The sequence below is a fragment of the Hirsutella rhossiliensis genome, assembly GCF_020360975.1.
Source record: "Hirsutella rhossiliensis strain HR02 chromosome Unknown scaffold00011, whole genome shotgun sequence".
NCBI classification, from domain to species: domain Eukaryota; kingdom Fungi; phylum Ascomycota; class Sordariomycetes; order Hypocreales; family Ophiocordycipitaceae; genus Hirsutella; species Hirsutella rhossiliensis.
The window spans coordinates 403,694-421,180 of NW_025408677.1; the positions used below are offsets into that span (position 1 = coordinate 403,694).

A 17,487-nucleotide genomic window follows, 5' to 3' on the forward strand; every position below is an offset into this window, starting at 1 on the left:
GAGCTTCGCGTCCTTACGCGCGTCTTCGACAGACCTTCTCAAAAGACAAATGTTAGAGACGTAGAAACGGATACGGGGACAAAGGCTCGCCCGATGCGCAATGAGATCGCGCACACGTTTGGGATGGTCTCGAAAACTCTGGACAGTGCTGTAAAGCGTAATGCTGGATTGGAAGGCGAACGTAGCCAGGGCCAATAGCCCGGAAGCCAGTCCTACCGGCTCGGCCATCGCGGTGGACGGCCTCAGGCATGAAGAGCGTGTAGGAAGATCGCAGGAGGTGTAACAAATAGTTGTGGGGTGATCGCTCGTTTTATGATCTGCGAGGCGGTGTCTACTCGTGCCCGCGGATTCGCTTTGGCAAGTGGGGACGGGCACGAGTAGAGAGCTTCTTTGCCATAACTTACTTGATTGGTTCATCTCAGCCGAATGCCCCACGTGACCTGGCAGGTGACCTATTCCGCCCTTCATGCGTTCCAACAACATGCTATATTACCGAAATTCTGCCTTACGACAATAAGTAGTAGTTGTGGATAGGCTAACTGAGGCTCAGTTGGGTCTTTGATCGGTGATCATGTTGTTATTGTTATTCTTTTTCTATCTAGACCATGCGGTGAGGTTTGATAGGTTGTGTGTGTGTGCGGGTAATCGTTGTTCCCTGATGACGCACGTGATATCCTTCTGCGATGTGCGCTCTATCGTACAAATGATCAGACACTGGCAGCTCTTTTAAAGTCGAAGCAAACGCATCAGATAATAGGGGAAAAAAAAAATTTAACCAAGGGAAATCGTCAATCGTTAATCGCCTCTTCAATCGTCATATCTTCCTTCCTTTGAACCCAACCTTCAAGCCGGATCGTGATCTCGTTGTCGTTGACGAATCGGGTCAAGGCTCCGTTCGGAGATAGCTTCGTCATTGCATCAGCCGGGTTGTCCGCACCATTGATCCAACGGATGCTTGTGATGTCTCTCTGTTCGTACGCTTGCCTCAACGCCATGATATCGATCATCAGGCGTTTCTCCGTCGTAGTGCCAAGCTTCACGAGGCACTCGTATAGGCTATACGAATCCGTACACACCACGAGCGGGATTTGCGGCAATCCAAGGCGGTTTGTGATCTGGTTGATCGTCTCTGTGATCACATATGCCAAATCGAAGCCTGAAGCTAATCCATATATCTCAGAAGCCAAGACGCTGCGGGTGACTCTCTTGCACTTCGTCGAGCTCCAATGGATCAGGTTTCCGTGGATCGTGAATGACTCATCTGACTTAGTCTCGGTTGCAATGATTATAACGAATCCGATCTGAGAGCTTAAGTCCTTGTTGTTGGCGAATGATCCGTCTGTGAAGACGAAGACCTTTGCTGCTTCTAGACCTATTGGGACGAATCGAAGGCCTCTTTGTGGATTGTCGATCTGCCATTGGATCCGTTTATTCAACGCCTGAAAATCCTCCGCGGTTGGATCTTGTGATTGTGCCGCGATTGAATAATCGAAGCTAGCCTCTGGTTGACAAATTGAGGCTATATAGGCGCCACGGGCACGTTGTTCCACGTATCGTTGGGCCCGATCTTCCGTGGATAGATCGATAATGTTGAGGTTGTTGACCTGACCTTTCTGCATGACTAGAAGATAGCCCTTCTCTAGAGCAATGAGGCTGCCGTTGAAATCACAGGTATCGCCTTCTCGTAGGGTCTTCTTTGGCTTGGCTTGGAAGCATAGCTCGCGGTCTTCACGTTGCAGGAATGTTGTTGTGCCTACCAATAACGTATCATCAGTCTGAAGCGCGGCAACGCCGAAGGCATTAACCTGAAGTGCGGTATCCGCGTTGGTCTCTGCGGTCGTGACGTTGATCTCTGCGGTCGTTATCATTAAACATGGATCAAACGTTGACGGCTCCATCTGTAGCTTGATGCGGTGATGCTCATGATACGTATTGAACCAATGAGCGCCTGCTTCAGCGATTCCGTACAATGGCTTGACCACACGAAGGATGGTTCCCCCTGGGTATCTCTCTTTAATTCGTGTGGCAAAGAGATGAGGATAGTGCGATTCAAAGTGGTCGATGCCTGCGTATAGGCCATCGTAATGTCTCGGATAGCAAGAGACATCTTCAAAGAGCAAAGGAAAGGGGAAAGAGCGAGTACTACCCGCTGGGCAGGACGGGAGATTGTTGGAGCCTGCGTGAGGATCTCACGCTTCTCGTCGTCACCATATCCTTGTACCACAAGACGAGATTTCTCGTACGGTGTAGCATTGTTCTTGCCTTTGACCTCCCGGACCATTCGTGACTTGAATAGCCTGTGTTTTCCATGCTTATTCATATCGTATCGTTCGGGCACGATGACGCCTGCGCCTAGCAGGTTCGTGATTTCGAGGTCATCAGAGGCTTCAAACGGTCGTCCGGCGGTAGTGATTTTCTTCTCTGCACGTAACTTTACGGCAAGGTCGAGGGCGGCGCACTATGCGATAGAAACATATTAGCGGGTGAAAATTGAGATCGAGGTAACGAAAAAGGGCTAAGACTAAGGAAATAACTAGAAGGAATGAAGGTATCGTATTGCTGCTGATCTCGAGGGACTTTTCTTGGTCTGCCGCGTCTGCGTGGTCTCTCCGGCTCGGGATATTCGAATGGCTTAGGCACTTCGGTCTCAACGTTGATGCTATCAGCCTGATTGTCAGCAGTCTGATTGTCAGCGTGTGGCTGCTGTAGAACATCGTGACTTCGTTGCTGCTGCGAATCCGGGTGGCGAAAGTAGGGCTGGACAGCCGTGCTGCGAAATTTAGCTGGCCCGTTGTCTAGCTCAACTGTGACCTCTGTGTCTGTCACAGCTAGGACCTTGTATGGGCCTTTCCATCCTCCTTTCTCACGAAATACTCGAACTTCACTACCAAGCGGCAATGATAGTGGCATCTTCTCAATCGTGTTGGGCCCATTACGGGTATTGAGGGCGTCATTGACCTTCCTTTTAGCTACAAGCTTGCGTAGCTCTGCCATAGCTTTCGTCACGGCTTTCGCACGTGTGATCGCGGAAGCAGAAGGCGGCGAATCCATCGTTATCCGAGGGTAGGCACCAAAGACTAGTAGTGTGGGCACTAGACCGTCAGGTCCGGCGGTATCATTGACGGATTTGAAGGCCATTTGAAGCAACGACTCAGCTGATGCTGTTTTAGCTCGGCTTTCAAGATCTCGTATGCCCTTCGAATCGGGGCGTGATATCTCTCCACCTTGCCAATTGACCAGTGGGCTTCGACGGGCACTTGGTGACAGGTTATTCCTAGCAGCTTCGCTTCTGCTTGGAACTCAGAGGAGGCAAAATTCGTACCAGCGTCGTGCGTGATAACATCTGGAGGGCCTAGGTATGTGTCAATCCAACACAATTTGAGTGCTTCCCACGTCTCTTTAGCCGATATATTCTGAAGAAATCGTCCGGCTTGGAAAGAGGTTGCTAGGTCAACGGCATGAAGGACTGGCCGGCTGTCAAGATGCATTACATCGACGATCAATTCGTAGTTGAAATCGCAGTTATCCTTTAACGTGAATTTGAACCTGCGCGGTGCGTCTGCCTTGATCTGGCAAAAATGACAGAATTTTCGGATCATCGCGATTGCTTCGAATTCAACATCATGCCCAGCGCTTGTCAGTAGCTTATGTAGCTTGTGTACTGACGGGTGGCCAAAGCGAGTGTGGAGGCGCCGAAGCTCGGCTTCGGATAGGAAGGCAATAGCGGCTTCATCCTTCCGTAGGAAGAACCACGGATGACCCCATTTGCGTACGATCGGAATCCTCTTATCGCCGCAGATCAATTCGTTCGTGACATTGTTGAGATAGGCACCGAGACGGTCCATATCCTTGAGGCATAGCAAGAAGGGCGTTGACATATTGATAACGTGGAAAACGACTTCTCCAATCGGGGTGATGACTGTTGTGATCCCGATCGTGTTCGTCGGCTCGTTTCCACCGAATCTGACCGTTGCGATCGTCGCATTCTTCCGTAGCTGGACCGTCGGCATCTCTCGTTGGAGCGCGCGGAATTGGTCGATCCCAGCTGTAGATATCTTCGCTGCACCCGTGTCAGGCAGGATCCCTTGGAAGAGGTCCGGTTGTAGCGATCGAGCAAGAAATGCTGTGATTCCTCGCATATCGATTCTCCTCGACGGTGTGAATGCGGTGGCGAAAAGCTCTATTAGATAGGAAGGCAGCTGCAAAGAAGCTATCGCTTTGATCGTCAGAGTCATCGTCAGCAGAATCAGAGGTCTGATCTTCATCTGGGTCCCCTTCGTAATCGGCAAGGAACGTAGTAAATGGACGGGAAGATGACTTCTGGCCGTGAAATCCTCGTTCTCGAAGATATCTTTCCTTGGCCCTCTTTCTCTCGTCATCCGGATGCTTCGTTGAAAAACAGCCTTCTTTGCCGCAGACGTAGCAGCGCTTCGTCCACTTCTTCCTTTTGTCAGCGGGGTGCTGATAGCGGCGGTCAGTAAAGAATTGGTCTTGATCTTGAAGATATTGACTGGGCTGTCCGGGCTGTCTTTGGCTGACGGTTGTGAGTGACGATCTTAGCTGTGAAGATAGTCCCTCGAAGGTCTTAGCCGGCACGAAGAGGGCGAATTCTAATTCAGGCACGCCACGGCATGCTCGAATTGTCGTTGAAATTAGCTGGTCTTCGCCGCCATAGCTATTCCCAAGAGCTCTCTGGCATAGCTGCAATTTGTCAAGAAGAGCCTGGAGGATTTCACAGAGAGGCTTCTCGGGAGATTCCTTCCGAAGCTGTGTGAAATTGATCGAGGTCCAGTCAGTGTGATACTGTTGCCTATTGACTTCCGTATCAAAGTGCTGCTTCATCTTCTGATACATCTCCGCGAACGTTGAATCGCGGCTGACTTGATGCACGAAGAAGTTCTTTGCTCTCTTCGTGAGGATATTTGAGAACAAAGCGTGGAATTGTGACGGTTTGATGCTAGCTGTGAGGCAGGCATCGAGAAAGTAACGGATCTTATCATCTAGGATATCGTAGGCGTCACCTGAATAGTTGAGCTTTCGATCCCATAGCTTAGAAAACTGGTTGGCGATGGCAGGATCGAGGTCTTCATTGGGGACCTGGACTGGGGGCACGGTCCGGTAAGCTTCGCGGTCGATAGCTGGTCTGATCATAAGTTCCTGCTGCTGTTGATTCGATCGTGACAGGGTAGGGATTGGTCATTGGGGGGTCTTGCGGGAGGTTTAGATCGGGAGTGACTGGTGCTGGGGTTGGTGCTGGGGTTGTTGCTAGCGATGGCGATCGTCTGAGGAGTTCTTGTTGGCGTCGGTAGGCGGCCGTTTTCTCGTATAAGATGGCATCACGAAGATCGTCTTCATCCCACTCAGGAAGTCGGTCACGGTTCTTCAGATTTACTAGGAATGCCGTGATCTTTGCGTTCAGCTTTCCTGTATAGATTCCTCTGAACCTTAGGGTATTCCGTAGGACCTTACGGACCCTTGGATCGACCTTCTTGAAGTCGTCTTCCTCCCAATCCTCAAAGTCTTCTTGGAATGATCCAAGCAGCTCGAGACCTTGACATGTTGAGGAGACTTTATAATCAACGATGCGGGCGAGAACGAAGGTATTATAGTGGATCTCATCGGAAGTCTCGTTGACTGGGGTGTTGAAGAGGTCCATGTTGAAGATTGTGGCGAGGCCACGGTTGAATTCAGCAATATCGAGGAATTCGTTGATGTCGAGCGCCGGTGCGTTCGCGTTCGCGCTGGTGCCGCTTGCGCTGCTGCTCATGATGTCGGATGGGGCTTGACAGGAAAATCTGCGAGGGAATAGGGCAAGAAGGTGTCAAGAGAGGTCAAATTGATCGAGAGTGATCAATGAAGCTGATAATCAAGCGGGATACCAGAGATTTGTATGTGCGATAGGGCACGCCTAAGAGGTCAGCGGCTGAGGCAAACAACTAGGCACGGTTGACTGAATAGAGTGGGCGCCGGTCGGGTCTTCGTAGTCAGTCTCGCGTTCTAGCAATCTTAACTTCGCAGGGCAATCTGATGCAGATGATGCTTAGAAAAGACTCTCTTCTATCTTGCTGCTCTGAGGTTACCAGCCAGGTAACAACTGATCAGTGTGGATAGGCTAACTGAGGCTCAGTTGGGTCTTTGATCGATGATCGTGTTGTTCTTGTTATTCTTCGCTATCTAGACCATGCTGTGAGGTTTGATAGGTTGTGTGCGTGTCGGGTAAACGTTGTTCCCTGCTGACGCACGTGATACCCTCCTGCGATGTGCGCTCTGTCGTACAAATGATCAGACATCAGCAGTCTATTTCCGACAGACAAAAAGGCCAGGCAGCTCTCGCTGATCAGATACAGGCTGACAAACACTTGAGAAATAACCAGAAAGCTCGGTTTCTCTCCTTGATTGTCCTTCAAGAGTCTCTTGGCTCTATTCCCTCCCACAGACTGATCCGCGCCTGCGTGGAGACTCTATAAAGCAACCGAACAACAAGCGGACAGTGGACAGCAACTGGTCCACTAAATTCATTAATTGCCATTTGAAGATCAATAACAAGCGTGAGAGACGTTAGGAAGCCAACAGGTTTAACGCTTTCACGCCTCGGGCGGTTCACTGGTACTTCGATATCAGGACAAGGAGTATGGACGGATTAAACCGGAGAATACCGTGAATGTCAACCGGGGCGGTATTATGTCTGGCTATGGTGAGTGTTTGACTTGCCCTTCATTATTCCAACTAACCAGCCTATTTTTGCCAGTTTTGGATGGTCTTGTGGTTGGGAGTACAGACCCAAAACAGAAGGCCCTTCTGAAAGGACCACGGTCCCGCAACTAGACCTCATTTATCGAAGCCATCACCGCGGACGGCCGTGCCCTTACTCCTGGCATCATTTTCAAGGGCAAAGAACTCCAGAAACAGTGGTTCGCGACCGAATCCGGCAAAATAGCCGACCGGCATTACATTACCTCGCCCAACGGATGGACGGACAACCTATCGCTATTGAGTGGCTTGAGAGAGTCTATTTGCCACACACGCGGCCCGCTGATGATTCATATGCTAGGCTGATCGTATTAGATGGACATGAAAGCCATGCAACGGTGCGTTTCCATATTTATCGCCCTAGAAATCACTGTTAACCGGGACCAGGATGCATGGATGGCCACGTGCGTTTGAACAGCGCCTACTGCTGTTACCTTCCTTCCCACCGCTGTCATGGCTTCCAGCCACTGGACAAAGGTGGTTTAACGACATCCAGGCGGCGTATCGGAAAGAACTTTAGAAATTAACCTGTCTGACGGATTCTGCGCCCGTTGATAGGGTCAATTTTATTCGGGCATATGCCAAAGCACGTGAACTCGGAATGACTCCAAAGAATATGTTGTCCGGCAGGAGCGTCACTGTAAATTGGCCAATCTCACGATCCAAGGCATTGCGGCGTGCAGAAATTCACGCAGGTACGGTAGAGGCATCTACAAATTCTGCGCCACTTTTGGCTCCTGATGATACACCGAAGAACCAGCCGCCACATTCGCGATTTCGGAAAGAACAGGGCTCCTGGCACTTGGAGGCATTACGCCGTGATAGCAAGAGGCTTTGAAGCTCAAGAACAAACAGTTTCTGAGCACAGCAACATAATTGCGAAGCTGGAGGCAGAAGTGACCCGGCTGCAGAGAAGCAAGAAGAGGAGAGCAACCCCGAGCCCGAACAGACGGTTAATGACTCTCAGTGAAGCCTTGGTGGCTCAGGAAGCCATTACCCAAAGTAGAAGTCAAGAAATGCCCGTTGTGGTGAAATCTGAGACCGAGGAGGAGGTCTCAGAGGTGAGTCAGCTTCAGTGATCGAAGTCAAGGCGGCACTTGAGGCCCTTTTTGTCACCACTAGATGCGGGAGAGAGGTAAAATAGCTTCGGCATAGATAGGAGCGTTTATTCCTCTACAGAATGATATAATCTTCGTGTTTTGTATGTATGTGTATTTCACCCGGAGGATTTCTCCCATAGGGCCTAGACGTAAAAGCTACTGACATTTCAATACATTAATGCATAACACCTTAAGCCCCACGGGTCAGCATACGCTACACCAACCTCGCCGCTACTCGCTCCGTGACAGGCCTGCTTGAAGGCCAATTTCTCCAAGTGTTCAGCGTCCTACCTTCAGCAGCTGAAGCGCGGTCTGTCGAAATCGAAGTCGAATACCTGTGTGTTAGTATTGTTGAAGGTTAGTGCCATAATCGATCCTAAGTGGATTCTCACTTCCGCTGCTTAGCCCGAAGGGCCAGACGCTGCCTGCGTCTCATCCCCAGGGTTCCGCGCCCGACAGTTCCGGCTGTACGATTCGTGTGGTCCACCGCAGGGCACGCACTTTGGCACTGTCTCCTTGCATTCTCTGTGGTGATGTTCTGCTTTCGCGCATCTGCCACATCTTTGCGGCTTCTTGCATGAAAACGCCTTGTGTCCCATCTCTTGACAGTTGTGTTGCGATTGAACTTACTTCTATTCAATTCTGTCTGACAGCTCTCAACATACATATATACATAGTGGCACGTCCGTGCCACTATCCAGTGACTCACCACTGCCTAAACATGTCTTGGTCCATGTCTCATATCAAGTCAACACTCCCCTAGAGCTGTCAGACTTCAACTGCAACGCTATTCATAGCGTATGGGTCCAATTCCAATCCTCCTCCTGTTCCTCTCGAAAGCCTCCCTAGGCAGAGGCTTGGTCATCCCATCTGCTAGCATATTCTCCCCTGGAACCCAGTAGACTTGGATTCTCCCTTCCTTGACCTCATCAACGACGTGATGAAATGCTATATCAACATGCTTGATTTTCGACGTGTTCGATACTCCTCGGGTCAGCTGTACAGCTCCCTTATTATCTCCAAGCAGTAGTGGCACTGTTTGCTCCCCCTTTCCTTCCAGTTCTGCAAGTAGTCGACGTCCCCAGAGGGCAGCTTTTGTGGCCTCCCCCATCCCAACATACTCTGCTTCTGTCGTAGATCTTGCCACTGATTTCATCTTCTTGCTATACGTCATGACGGCGCCTCCGTAGACCATAAAGACGAACCCCAGGATACTCTTCCGGTCCCTTGGATCAGTAGCGTAGTCGGTGTCAGAGAACGCTTCCCCATCTTGCAGGCCTGCAGAGCCGACGTGCCCTTCGATGTTGTGGTCAATGGAATAATAGTCGATATCGCTGCCTTCGACTCCTTGTGCGTGCTCATTATTTCCGCCATATGTGATACCGTGGTGAATAGTCCTGCCGACATAACCCAATATTCGTAGCAAAGCTTTCCAGTGGTTCCAGCATGCCTCTACCGTGAAAGATGCCATTCTGTTAACTGCGAATATAATGTCGAACCTCGTATTGCATAGCCAAATCAGCTTTCCGAGCAATTCCACGTATTTCAACCATTCGTCATGGTTCAGAGGCCGTCCCGGTTCCTCAACGAGCTTCCGTATAGCTCCAGGTTCCATGGGGGTTGCGTGCTTCATTGAGTCGTCGTAGAGAAATTCTGCCACGATTTCCTTCGCAAATTGTGATTGATCAATCATCAGCTTTCCTTTGTGCCTTTGAATCCGAATTCCGAGAATGTTCTCTGCTTCTCCGAGGTCTTTCATCTCAAATCTTCCCTTCAGCTTTTCCTTGACCCGTTCAATGGCATCCTCGTCCCCCCCTGTAATCATAAAGTCATCCACGTGCACGCCGATGATTACCCCCGACTCTGTATGTCTGAATATTGTCGGGTCCACTGTCATCGGTGAGAAACCAATCTCCTTGAGATATTCTGATATTAGCAAATACCACATCCTTGCAGCTTGCTTCAATCCGTACAAACTCTTCAGGATCTGAACGTATTTCCCGAAATATTGCTGGAGCTCAGTTGGCACTTTCATGAAGATCCTTTCCTTTAGGTCTGCTGCAAGGAACGCAGCCACAGCATCCATCTGGTATACCTTCCAGCCTTTCTTCGCCGCTAAAGCTAGAATGATCCTCATCGCATCGAGCCGGATCGTGGGTGCGAAGGTTTCTCGTAATTGATCCCGTGTTTCTGTGTGAACCCTCTCGCGACTAGACGTGCTTTATACCGTAGTATCTTCCCTTCTTTGTCTTTCTTGTGATCAAACACAAGCTTGGCATCAACTACTTCTTCTCCGTGCACGTCAACTTCGTTGATTTCCTCCGAGAATGTCTGTCGTCGAATGAGATTCTGAACTTCCTCATCTATAGCTCCTACCCATTGATCCTTCTCACTGCCTTCCATCGCCTGTCGGAAGGTAAGCTTTTTCGGGTCGAAGTCGTACAGGTCTGTATTAGGCTGGAGAAGCGTCCTTGCTACCATGGCTCTTTCCTTCCTGCCACTCTCCCTCGCTTCTTCAGACGTTCTGCCATGCGCTGTTCTTCTCTTTGCCGCCATTCCAGCTCTGCTCGCTGCTTCTCTGCTCTTTTGAGTGCCACGGCCTCTCGTCGAATCTGGGATCTTGTTTTCGGCAGACTCCTTTCAGGAGAGGTTATATCCGCCTCCCCTGTATTGACAATGATTGTGTCTCCTTGGAGCTCTTCCTCCGAACCTGCAGTGTCTTGGTCGGTCGGGTTCCCATCCGCTGCTTCTCCGGCATCCTCCCCAGCTTCTGTAGCTTCCTGGTCCGTAGTCCTATCCCTGACCGAATCTTCGGCATCAGAGTCATCATCAGTGAGCTCCCCTTGCTCCTTTTTCTCTTCCTTCTCATCGTCATACTGCGATTGTGATTCTTGGCTGATTTCATTGTCCATATACTTGCTCTCATCGAATTCCACGAATCGAACCTCGTGGACCTTCTTATCAGCTGGGTTCCAGACTAGATAGATTTTATCTGTCTCCTCTTTGTATCCAACAAAAACTCCTTGCCATGCTCTTTTCAGAAGCTTTGTTCTCTTTTCTTTGGGAATAAATACCCAGGCAGGACATCCGAACACTCTCAAGTGCCCTGATCTTGGCTTCTCTCCACGCCATAACTCCCATGGGCTTTAGCCATTCCCTGACAACTCCCTATTTCTCAGATAGGCCGCTGTTGCATTCGAAAACTCCCAGTATGCTGCCGGGAGGTCCATTTCGTGACGCATAGCAGACCCCTCTCTGATATGGTTCTCATGCTCCTCTCAGAGATACTATTCTCCGGGTGGTAGCCCACTGTTGGTTCGATCCGAATAGCTCTCCCCGTGCAAAATACCTTCATTGCCTCGTTTAGAAACTCCTTTCCGCGATCAAAGCGCATCGCCTTGACCTTTTCGCCTTTTCCGTACTCGCGACACTCCGCCTCTGCAACAACTACCCAGGCTTTGATCTTGTCGGTAATTCTCGTTTTGTCTCTAGAGAAATAAACCCAAACTCGCCCGGTAGCCTGATCGGTGATTGTCAGCATGTACTTCATTCCTTGAAGTGATAGCTCAACTGGCCCCAAAGATCTATATGGACTCTCCAGCTTTTCTGTCACCGCAGACATTGGCTCCTTGAGACTTTTCTTGTCATTTTGGCCTCGGTGCAGCTTGAGCAGAATGACGGGCAGAATGAGTTGTCTCCGAGATCATCCATTACGGCGTTCAGTTTGCCCTCCATATGCTTTCCAGGGTGTCCCAGCCTAGCATGTAGTAGTCTTTCAGGCATCTTCAGGATTGACTTCAGCGCTACCCCGTTATCGCCACCCTTTTCTTGGATTGTATGGGCTCGGTGCCCTCTTGTCTGGCTCAAGCGCCACACCTTTTTATGTCTGTGGCCAAACATCACCTCCTCCTGATTTCTTGTCACCGTGACTGTCTTCCCCGGAGAGTCCACGACAATACATGCTCCCCTGTCTTCCAGTTCACCGACTGATAGCAGGCTGCTCGTCGCCTCCGGGATGTAGTGCACCCACGTACTATTGTCGACCTTGCTCTTCCTTTCTGTGAGACGTAAAAGATCCTCACATCTCCTTTCCCTCTTGAACGAACCTCGAGCCGTCTGCAATCTCAACACTTGTCTTTGTAGGGGACAACTTTGAGATAAATTGGTCTTCCCTTGGGGTGATATGGACGGAAGCACAGCTGTCGAGATACCATTGTGGAGGGCTGTTGCTTTTGTGTTCGGAAGCAAGTAGGTAGATCTCTCAGATTCACTACCACTGTCTTCAAGGATCCTGACCGCGTTTGCCTTTTCTGTGCTATCCATGGCCTCTCTCGCCTTCGCTTTTTCAGAGGCTAGCCAGGTCTTCCCTGCTTTGGTTTGGTGCCAAATTGCACAATCATGCTTGAAATGCATGCCGCCACAAGACCAGCACCCCCCTGCCTTCTTCAGATATTCCTCCTTGCTATCATCGCCACCATCCTGTGCTTTGGACCTGTTGTTCCCTTTTTCCATGCACTGCGGCCACGACCCGCGAATTGTGCGGTTTCTCCCTTGATTGTAGTATCGACGAGTTCCAACTCTTTGCTTTCCAGAGAGCTCTGCACCTTTTCCATTGTCAACGTCTCTGTCGAGGCGTTCAAGATCTCGACCGTAGTGTTAAAAGCGTCGTCCATGCTCATTTGCAAGAAGCAAATCAATAGCTGTTCATGGATAACAATGTCCTTGTCTTGGCTATTAATCTGAGCTCGAAGTCGCTTTAGGTCGTCGACCTTCTCCTGCACAGTTCTATTCGTCTGCGTACTAACGTCGTATAGCATTCGGATCAGCTGTCGAAGGCGCGCTTTGTTCGATGTCGCATATCGCTTAACGAGGACTGATAAATTGCTCGTGGATCGGTGAGATGGTTGACTGAGTTCTTGTGGATCTGGTCAATACTCTGTCGTATTTTCATTCTCGCGAGAGACATTTTTAATGTCCGCAGCATTCTCTCCTGGCGTTGATAAATCGGACGATTCCGCTGTTGCCTTACCGGTGACGCAGCTCATAAGATCGTCACTCAACAAGTTATCTTCAAGATCCATCTTCCAGCTGTCAAAGGAGTCTCTTCCATCAAGGATGGTTCCTTTGTAGTCTTTCTTGCCCATAGTGCCGGGTCTTTGCTGTCAACCGTCGATTCTTGACGAAAAAGTGTTCTCATATGCCGAGTTCAATCGTGCAGTGGAAGGATAATAAAAGCAACCGGGTGCATAACCTGTTGCGATTGAACTTACTTCTATTCAATTCTGTCTGACAGCTCTCAACATACATATATACATAGTGGCACGTCCGTGCCACTATCCAGTGACTCACCACTGCCTAAACATGTCTTGGTCCATGTCTCATATCAAGTCAACAAGTTGAAGCACTGAATCGGTCCTACGCGGCGTTCAAAAACATTGGTGCAGGCGGACTCTCCCGCAACATCGAACCACACGCCGTCCAGAAGTCTTTGCGCGTCACTCTCTTTAGTGACATAGATCACCATTGACCCGTACGCTTTGGCTTTCTCTCTGTTGCTAAGCCAGGTGATCTTGGCAATCGTGACGTAATTCTCGGCTCCGAGCGCCTCAGCTGCGCCCGGCAGAACGTTGCCTTCGGCGTCCAGCACTGCGGTACGCTTGGTGTTGTCGACTTTGACAGGGTAAAGCTGATCTCTCAGTACCCTGGCTCCCGAAGTTACCGTCTTCTGCGCTGCTTCCTTGACCTGCTTCAACTCGGTTTGGTCTCTGCATAAAATTTTGATCCGGTCGGGGTTTCGAGCGTCTGTCACGACCGCTGCGCATTTCCAAGTCTCCTGCCTCTGACTCTTTCTCATGTCGCTCTCTATGGCCTTTCGGATGTTGCCGATCTGCGTCTGGCACCTGTTCGCTTCTTCGACTCGTGATGTGTCCACCGTACAGTAGAGACTATCGCTGACGGCTGTTCGTGCCGATTTAGCTGCTGGTACGGTGCCCCGGTTCATTGTCTGGATCGTCGGCGATGACCCTGCAGCGCTCGCATACGACATCTGCGGACTGCTCTGCAGAGAAGATGCGGCGTAGCCAGGGTCTCTAACTGCGCTCGGATGTGACGAAGCTCATCTCTCATCTCTTTCCTTGTTGATCCATTTCCTGGATCATCTGCTGTTGCTTGGATATGATCTCGTTTTGCGCATCTATCGCTCGGCTGAGCTTTTGCGTTTCTTGACGTGACTCGCTCAAGAGTTCGAGAACTTTCTGGAGCATGGCTCGGCCTTCGTTCGCGCCACTGCTGCTGCTGGCAACTTTGCGCCGCTCAGTCGCGTCACTGATGGCGACATCATCCGAGGCAATGCGTGTTGCAAGCCTAGTTGCGCGTGTTGTCTTCTCCGCCAGATCGTCGGGCTGTCGCGCGGCTTCTCGAATTTTGGTGCTTGGCCTCACGACGCGTGTCGATCTTTTCGCGGGTGTCGACGCAGGCGACGCGCTTCGCCCCACCATGATCACGGCCTCAGCCGGCGTCTCCATGATGAGGCCCCTCAATGCCTAGCTGGCGTTCGCTCAAACTCGCTCTGTTCAATGGAGGACTCTCGTTCAGTTTGGTATCACTGCTCCAAAATATGTCCCAGAATGTCGGTGTGTGTGTGTGTTTATTACGCCCGGAGAATGACTCTAATAGGGCCTAGACCTTCTGACTATTGACGCTTCGATACACTGATGCATGACACCCCAAGCCCCACGGATCTGCTTACGCTGCGCCAACCATTCCACTGGTTCACGAAGGAATACGTAAAGAAATTCTGAGCATTGTGTTCCGGAGCTTCGCTACGAGTGGCGTTCATCGCCTGTAGCAGGTCTTGGCTGCAGTGTGTTGACTTACCAATGGCTGACGGGCCGTGTTGGTGGGGCTGGCCGGTCGTCCATACAGCCCGTGTAAGGAGCGCCCGTGTAGTAAAGTGGTTGGGCCCGTATATCAATTGCCATTCGACTTACGTCTCTACCACATTTCGCAACCATCTGCTGAAGATACACACGATAGACGTCGCTGGTCTTGAGTCAACCCTGACCAAGAAAACATGTCATAACCTTCTGAAAGACGCTTTCAACAAAGCCGGAGAGGTTGATCTTGTCAAGTTTCAGGAAAGAGAAGAGCAGGGTTTGCGAAAGGCAATCAATCCGAAGGCCGCAATGGAAGCTTTGGTTCAGCTTGTCACCGTGCGAAACCTCCCATATAACTGCAATACCTGGCCTGAGTTTCATGCTTTGCTCATGGCAGCGAATTCCACTGCGGAAGGGCTGATCAGCACCTCACATGGCCACATTCAAAAGCTTTGCATGAACTCCTATGCAATCCATAAAGATATCTTACGAAAACGGCTTCAATCTTCGCCCTCCAAGCTTCACCTCTCTGCCGACGTATGGAGCGCGCCGAATCACAAAGGTTTCCTCGGAATATGTGTCCAGTTCATGCAGGACGACCAAAGAAACCCTTCTCAAGCATTGCTGGCTTTACCTGAGCTTCCTGGCATCGATGGTCCCGGTAGTCACGGTGGAGGTGAACAATGGAAGCTGCTTCAACCAGTCATTGAGGACTACGGCATATCAAGTCTGCTAGGGTACTTCACAGGAGACAACCACGGTTCCAATGATGTGCTTTGCCGCCTGATGAGCAGCTTTCTAGAGAGTCAAGGCATCGCATGGAATGCAAAGCATCGACGGATCCGCTGCCATGGCCATGTGGTCAATCTTTGCGTCCAGGCTTTTCTTTTCATGGACAACAAAGAGGCCGTACTCGAGGCATGTAGACAGATTGAGGAGATGGATGAAGCGCCGTGCGACTTGGACATGATGCAAGGGTGGAAGAAGCGGAAGGAACGTGGCTGGAGCCAACTTGGTCCGCTCGGCAAGGTGCATAATATTGCGGTTCATATCAGAGCCAACGATTACAGGTACAACACTTTCCGTCAGCGTGCAGGGAAGGTTCTCGGGCTCGACAACGACACACGCTGGAACTCTTAGTTCCTCCTACTGGATACTGCTCTTGAAAAGGAGGAGCACGTCAAGTGGTATCAAGACAAATACTACGAGACACTTGTCAATGACTATCTGGCACCTCGAGACTGGCAAGCCCTTCGAGATATAAGAAACTTCTTGCAGCCATTCTGGAGAATAACACTCCTTACTGAGGGCTATCGCTCAACACTAGACCGCACGCTCTTCACGATGGATGTCCTTCATAAACACTACCAGCAAGCTTTCGAGAAATACAAGCTCAATCAACAACTTCTCGGCCCGGTGCTGACCAGCTGGCACGTTTTCGACAAATATTATCGGCTTTCTGACGAGACCCCGGCATACGGTGCAGCCCTGATTCTTCATCCGTCTCGAGGAAAGGCTCATATTGAGAAAAACTGGCCCAAGTCATGGCATAAAAGAACCTTCGACGCAGTGAGAAACCTCTGGGAAGAAGAGTACATGGATCTGCCGACAATTTCTGTCACGCCTTCCAAGGTTTCAGTACTGCAACAGGACGAGTACGACTTACTCGCACAGGAACTCGATGTCATAGGCAAGGGACCAGACGCAGACGAGTACGAAGCCTTCACATCGCAGTCGCCTATTCAGATTGACGGTTCACCACTTTCCTGGTGGCATCGTGATGAACACCGTGAACGTTTCTCGGTTGTCCAAGATGGCGATAGACATACTCTCAATACCCGCCATGTCTGCGGACCCAGAGCGCACATTCTCAGGCGCAAGGCGCACTATCTCTTGGGATCGAATGCTTCTCGGAGCATCGACAGTCGAGAGAGGAGAGTGCCTGAAAAGCTGGATCCGCAGCGGCATCACGGCAGGGTTACGAATAGAGGAGGTTGAGCAATACGGGTCCGAGTCGGCCGAAGAGTGCAGTAATAACACCCCCTTGGGCACGGGAAGTATGACCCAATGACGTCATTTCTTGTATGGGCAATATATGGTTTAGTTCACCATATGAAAACCCCTCGTGGCGTAGTGGTCATACGCTTTGGAGGCCGCCCTCGTGGCGGAGTCGGTTCGAATCCGGCCGGGGGCACGACCTTTGGGGGGAGGTCGAGACCGGCAGACTAGCCCATCCTGCCTTACCAAATGGGGAACACAGTCTCTAGGGACCTGGGTCATCCCTAGCGGGGGCGCTCCCGTCATTTTACCGCCGCCTCGAAGCACCCGTGTGGGCGACATCACACGCATGCGGACGACCTCGCCCGACGGTCGAAAAATCCTTGGGCCGCCTGCGCAGCGCGTCAGCCACGCAACCAACACCTCAACAACGCCGCAAACTCTCAACGTCACCGAGTCCAACCCCTACGATATACACCAACCACGATAGGCGACAAGATGCTCAACGTTGAAAGACATACGCGCAGACAAGATGGTAGAATACGGGTTTTCATCCCGGGCTTCGGCTATAGGGTTTTTCCTGTATTGGTAACGAATAGAGGCTCTAGGGCTACGGCCGGCTAGTGTAATAAACTACTACTACTACTACTACTACCACCATATGAAAATAAATCATACTGTGGATAGGCTAACTGAGGCTCAGTTGGGTCTTTGATCGATGATCGTGTGCCTTGAGGAACGAAAGGCCTTCTAACGTGCCCCGC

The 17,487-nt window shown here is 50.6% G+C and overlaps 2 protein-coding genes across 2 annotated transcripts; one reads left to right on the top strand and one right to left on the bottom strand.

Moving 5' to 3' along the window:
* Positions 1–788: 788 nt before the first annotated feature.
* On the bottom strand, positions 789–5,767 carry HRG_08856 (uncharacterized protein; the record flags this gene model as incomplete). Its single annotated transcript, XM_044867327.1, has 13 exons — positions 789–979; positions 1,073–1,221; positions 1,267–1,462; positions 1,535–1,852; positions 2,194–2,214; positions 2,263–2,458; positions 2,641–2,813; positions 3,072–3,150; positions 3,492–3,569; positions 3,774–4,216; positions 4,737–5,143; positions 5,214–5,241; positions 5,470–5,767. The coding sequence occupies 13 exons, from the start codon at positions 5,765–5,767 to the stop codon at positions 789–791; spliced, it is 2,577 nt and encodes an 858-aa protein (XP_044717348.1).
* Positions 5,768–15,034: 9,267 nt separating this feature from the next.
* On the top strand, positions 15,035–17,213 carry HRG_08857 (Ribonuclease H-like protein; the record flags this gene model as incomplete). Its single annotated transcript, XM_044867328.1, has 3 exons — positions 15,035–15,826; positions 15,866–16,702; positions 16,860–17,213. 3 exons carry the CDS (start codon positions 15,035–15,037, stop codon positions 17,211–17,213), a joined length of 1,983 nt encoding a protein of 660 aa, XP_044717349.1.
* Positions 17,214–17,487: the final 274 nt, after the last annotated feature.